This window comes from Curcuma longa, chromosome 1 (genome assembly GCF_044706935.1).
Source record: "Curcuma longa cultivar G26 ecotype Majalengka, Jawa Barat chromosome 1, ITB_CL_G26_1.1, whole genome shotgun sequence".
NCBI classification, from domain to species: Eukaryota; Viridiplantae; Streptophyta; class Magnoliopsida; order Zingiberales; family Zingiberaceae; genus Curcuma; species Curcuma longa.
Window position 1 is genome coordinate 2560929 of NC_133861.1, and position 5234 is coordinate 2566162.

Here is a 5234-nt window from a genome sequence, read left to right on the forward strand (position 1 = left end):
CATACCACAATCTTAGCTCTTCATTCTCAATACCCACTACTTGCTATCAATTGAATTTCTTCTTTTTAGGCCAACAACAAACTCTTAAAATCTAACCTTCATTACACCATCATCCCTCTAACCAACCTCCTTTGTCAAGACCCCTATAACTTGGCCAAATAAAGACACCATGATGGTTTACTGGTTTAATCCACCCCCACAACCCCAAGTGATCACTTATGATTCCACTCATTCGAAGGAAAGAGGAAAGGAGCATACCTGTGACCTGTCGATCAAAAGATAAATATGTTGCTATGGGTGGAAAAAGAGCGCCTACTGCCATTGAAGGTCCATGTTCACCTGCAATCAAATCATTGGAAATGAATGACTCATTTCCGACAACAAAGACCCATGTCTCTACAATATGAGCATGCCTAGAGCTTAAAGATTGCCGCAAGCTATAGAAACTTATGATATTTCTCACACAAGGAAGCCGAGAAGGGTTGCTACACATATACAGGAGGAAGAGGGGAACGGGGTTCAGCTGCCATTGTACTGTGATGGTTTTTGGGCGATGAAAATGATGGATGCAGATGACTTTGACTGAACAAAGAAGTGGCAGGCATCAATCACGGGCAGCACTTCTGTAGGTGGAAGGTGAAGGTGCAGTGATGACAGTTGCTAATAGCCACAGGCATTGATGCAATGCAGGATGCTGGTGAAGGAGGTGTGGACTGCCACATCGGATGCTGGACTGTAGTGGCAAAGAGGTTAACAATGATGGCAGTGCAACCAGCAGTGTTGAGGTCAACTGCATGCACACAAATGAGTGAGAAGAGGGATCGAGAGCAAGGGGACACTACACTGCACAGGGTGGGGAAATGACAATGATTATGTCTATAGAGTTATCCACTTAAACCCACTCAATTTAAGCAGGCCAAACTGGTTTAATTCTGGTTCAGCTAAAACAAATTGAGCCCAAAAGCACACCCAAATCAAAATTCATCTTATAGAACCGTCAATCATCCAGCCTAACTCCAAATCGAATCAAAATTGAATCCCAATACCTAAAAGTCAGCATTAAAACTTGTTCAGCATCCAATACTTATGATTTCCCAAATAACTCTCAAATCTTCTATTAGGCTTAATAAAATTCTGATATATTACACTGGATCTCCATTAACAAAAGTATAATGTCCTAAAGGAGATCTTTCATGATGGGAGGCATCACATACCTCATGCAGCATGCACCTATGATGAGTGCTTCGACTACTGGCACCAATGACATTGCAGCCATAATGAGCCAACATAAACCTTGAGACTCCTGTTCCCTGTTAATAATTCTCCTTGTCCATATGATTGTTAGAAATGAAATTGCCCTTACAAAGTTAAATATTTGCATGTGTGAAAGGACATAGATACTGAAAGATACAAGGCATGAAAGTAGTATGAAGGTTCTATTTTCATGCGTTCCAAGCTTTGTTATTTTCTTGTCATGTATATCAGTCACATGGTGCAGGCAGGAAATCTAAACTATGACGTATCAACAAAAGAAATTTTTCCAAGAGATGCCATATTCGAAGACTTAAATTGTAGGATCAGGAAGCTTGAAAGATGGAATACTATCAATATGGCAAGTTCCGTTTCTTTTATCAAATACATTTCTTCTAGATGTATGGGCCAATTGGCCTCAAAGCTCTGAATTTCTACAGGTGTTTTGGACTATTCTGATGTCTGCTATTGTTGGTTATTCCTTGTACCAAAGAAAGCGTCACTAGACAAACATGTTAACCAAGCTGACTGATTAATGTCTCAACAATTTTTTTCCACCCTGTATGCATTTAAAGGTAACAGAATTATGCAGGTGCTAGCTTAACTTGTAGAATTTTTTTTCTTCCTTTTCTTTTCAGTAGCTTGATTTTGAACAATGTCTACGACTTCGTAATATCTTTTTCCCACTGCCAATTTGGAAAATTCTGGCATTAGCCGAACTGAGCAGTATCTACACTTGAGAATGACTTACACATGTTAACACTTTGTAGGAATTCATTCAGCATTCACCAATCACAGAAGGCTGAGTCATTATTTGCCAGTTGGCTTCCAGAATGCTTGAGCATATATACTTGACTCCTGATCCACCAATTGGCTGCGGAGAATATTAGAATTAAAAGAGATCTTCCATGAAAGAGAAGAACTTTGGTTTTACATTTTTATTATCAACAAAATGTATCATGACTAGCAAAATATTAAGTTATAATTTACATATTTTGCTTCCTCGCGGAATGTGATGTAAATTAATTGTACATGATCATAGCAGGGTCACAAGTTTATTTTCCATTTTTCCTTGTGTGTAACTAAAGTACGGGACTGTTTGTAACTAATTATAAGCAGTGTTACAATGTAAATGGTTATCAAGGTGTTTCTCAAATCTATTTCTTATTGCTGTAGATTGAAATTGTGTTGCAAGCTTTTGTAGAGTAAATTTTATTGTCAGTAAGGTTGTTAGTCCATTATTAAGAACCGTAAGGATTTTTTTTCTGGCCGTGCATAATCTTTGTTAGTGCGATTTGATTGACGAACATTTAGAATCACTAGAGAGGATGGGTATACCAATAAATTAAAATTTATTCTTTCTCTTATTGCAGTTTTAGCAAGGACAAAGATAAATTACTAATAGACAAGATGATTTATGTTGTTCCCAACTGCTAGGTTGCTTGTTCTACCACCTATGCATATAGAGTTTATTAATTTTCTCCTCTTTAATAGAAGTTAGAGGTTGAAAAATCTTTTAGTACAATAAGTGGTTACAATATAAAAGACGACGATGAAAGCTTAAGGAAGAAGAAAGAGCTTTAAGTATTTTGTGTTGTCGTGTGTTGGTATTTTTCCATCAAGCCTTTGGTCCCTTGTAGCCTCTACCACAAACTATTGAGTGTGCTAACATGTCACAATTTGGTTGATCGGAAGCTTTGTTTGGTCGATCGGATATCTTAGATGTGCCTTGTCGGCTTCATCCAAAGACCCATGGTTTTTCCAAAGTTGTTGATATGACACAATTCTAATAGATTAGATTCTCTTTTGGTCAACTGGGATCTTGATTGCTTGTTCAGATCTAACTTTAATTATGCTCCACATGTACATCTTAGTTGATCAGATTCATTTTTCCAATCGCCTGGATCTCTTATGTTGATCAACTCCAAACCTATTCAACAAAGATATCAATTATCCTAATAATGAAGGACTGATGGGGTCCAATGAGCACCCGTTTCATACTTATCACTATCCCCTCTAGTCTATATAAGGTGTGTTGAGTGATCAGTTTTAGTCACTTGAGCAACACCAAGTGATCTAATCTGAAGTAAGCCTGTTTGTGAGTTTGTGAGTGAAAGTTTGTAAACCTGTTTTCCGCAATAAATCTCTTTGGAGGAAAAACAATTCTAAGCAGAGTCTTGAATTGTTTTCTTCTTTAATTTCCTAAAGAGTCGATCCTTTTATTTTGGTATCAGAGCTTGGATTATTCTAAGCTCAATGGCAGGCTAAATCTTCTTTGTTCAAGGTTAAGGTAAGGGAAAATTCATATCAGATCTCTTATATGCTCAAAATCCATAAGTATTTTCCAGAAAGAATAAAATTGTTTCCTCATCTTCCCAACTGGGTTTGATTGCTGGCTGAAAATTATCATATGCCGGTGGAGGATTATATTTAACCATATAATCATACCTGCCACTAGGTTGTCCCAGGGTGTCCCAAATATCTCCTGCATAGTTTGGCCTTCCTGATGGTTGATAGCCAACATATGCTCTTTACCAATCCAGTTCATTAGCCTCTGATCATATTCATCCAATGGAATTTCAAAATCTTCAGTTAATTTCTCAGGAGGACATAGATTTTCAATAATATTATTCCATTCCGATGAACCAATAGATACTCGGTCTTCTGGGGGTACTTGATTTACTGAGGTTTCATTAGAAGTGGATCCAAACCCTGATGTTCCTCGTCTTGTATCTGGTAACTGGGGTACTTGCATCATTGTTGGAGTAGCAATTTTTGTAAAGATTATCTGTGCAATAGCTTCACCCCTTTTAAATTGAACAGGTTCATATGTCAAATTAAAAACCAGAATTTTGATTTCTCCTCGATAATCACTATCAATTACTCCAGCTCCAATGTGGATACCCTTTTTCCATGCAACGCCTGATCTTGGCGCAATTCGTCCATAATACCCTTCGGGAATAGCCATAGCTAATCCTGTGCCAAGAAGATCCCTACCTCCTGCATTAATTTCAACATTAGAAATTATATGAAGATCATACCCTGCAGCTCCATAAGTAGCTCTGGTTGGTATAGTTGAATTCGGGCTTAATCTTTTGAATTCTACTATTGGCAAGACTTCTTCAATTGTTAATACTGCTAATATCTCTTGTTCAGGGGAATGAATTTCCTCATCATTTTCATTAACTTGATATGGATGTTGCTCAGGCACTGCAGTATAGCCTTCAAATTGCAAAGAAACGCTTCCATCCATAAGAGCTCGAGACTGAACTCTTGTTGGAGCCATAGGATTTCTTCGTAGGGTTGGTCTCAGAACCCAACGTTGATTTTGTAATTCTTCAGTGGAAAACCGATTCCCTGGTAGAGCAATTACTCCTCTGCTGGCTAAATAGTCTGCAACATGCTGAACATTATAAGAGAAATTTGTAAAACTTGTATTTGTCAGCCTGCCAAGCATCATTCGAGTAATTAATAAATTACTCGTGCCACCTTGCCAATCATTATAGCCATGAGTTTGTATTGATAATTCTAAATGATTTGAAAAATCATCAATACTTATCATTAAATCTGGAATGACATAAGTCATTTGAGTTCCTCTGGAAAGATCCATTTCCATGGTTGCAATGATTGCACGATCCCCACGCCATCGTGTATCTCGTAGAACAACTAGCGCCATGGTTCCTGCATCACGACGATGAAGAGTATAAACTCTTACCATTAGGAGGCCCACATGTATGTGGTGAAATCCAGCCTCTCTTAGAGCTCTATGGCTCTGTGTAGTGACAAGTGGCAGATCCACCTGTCCATCTTCTACACACAAAATGTCTTCTTCCGAGTAGTGTTGATATACCCGGTGCTGAGTTGGTCTATACCCTGCAGAATAAAGAATTTCTGCTGGTACCATAGTTGCTCTTCTGGATCTAGAAATTTCAAGCTGAGCTTCTGGATCTAATTGACTTTCAATAGTTCTTCTAAAACGCCTT

General features: G+C 38.1%; 1 protein-coding gene across 1 annotated transcript; it reads right to left on the minus strand.

Moving 5' to 3' along the window:
* Positions 1-608: 608 nt before the first annotated feature.
* On the minus strand, positions 609-4969 carry LOC141834350 (uncharacterized). The gene is made up of 2 exons (XM_074721743.1): positions 3700-4969; positions 609-790 (listed from the first exon to the last, which is right to left on the minus strand). The coding sequence occupies exons 1-2, from the start codon at positions 4967-4969 to the stop codon at positions 609-611; spliced, it is 1452 nt and encodes a 483-aa protein (XP_074577844.1).
* Between the last annotated feature and the right edge of the window lie 265 nt (positions 4970-5234).

Coding starts and splice junctions, on each gene's coding strand:
- LOC141834350 (XM_074721743.1), bottom strand. CDS start 4,969: ATGGTAAGAGTTTATACTCTTCATCGTCGTGATGCAGGAACCATGGCG. Junction 791..3,699: donor CTGGGACAACCTAGTGGCAG/GTATGATTATAT, acceptor GTGTGCATGCAG/TTGACCTCAACACTGCTGGT.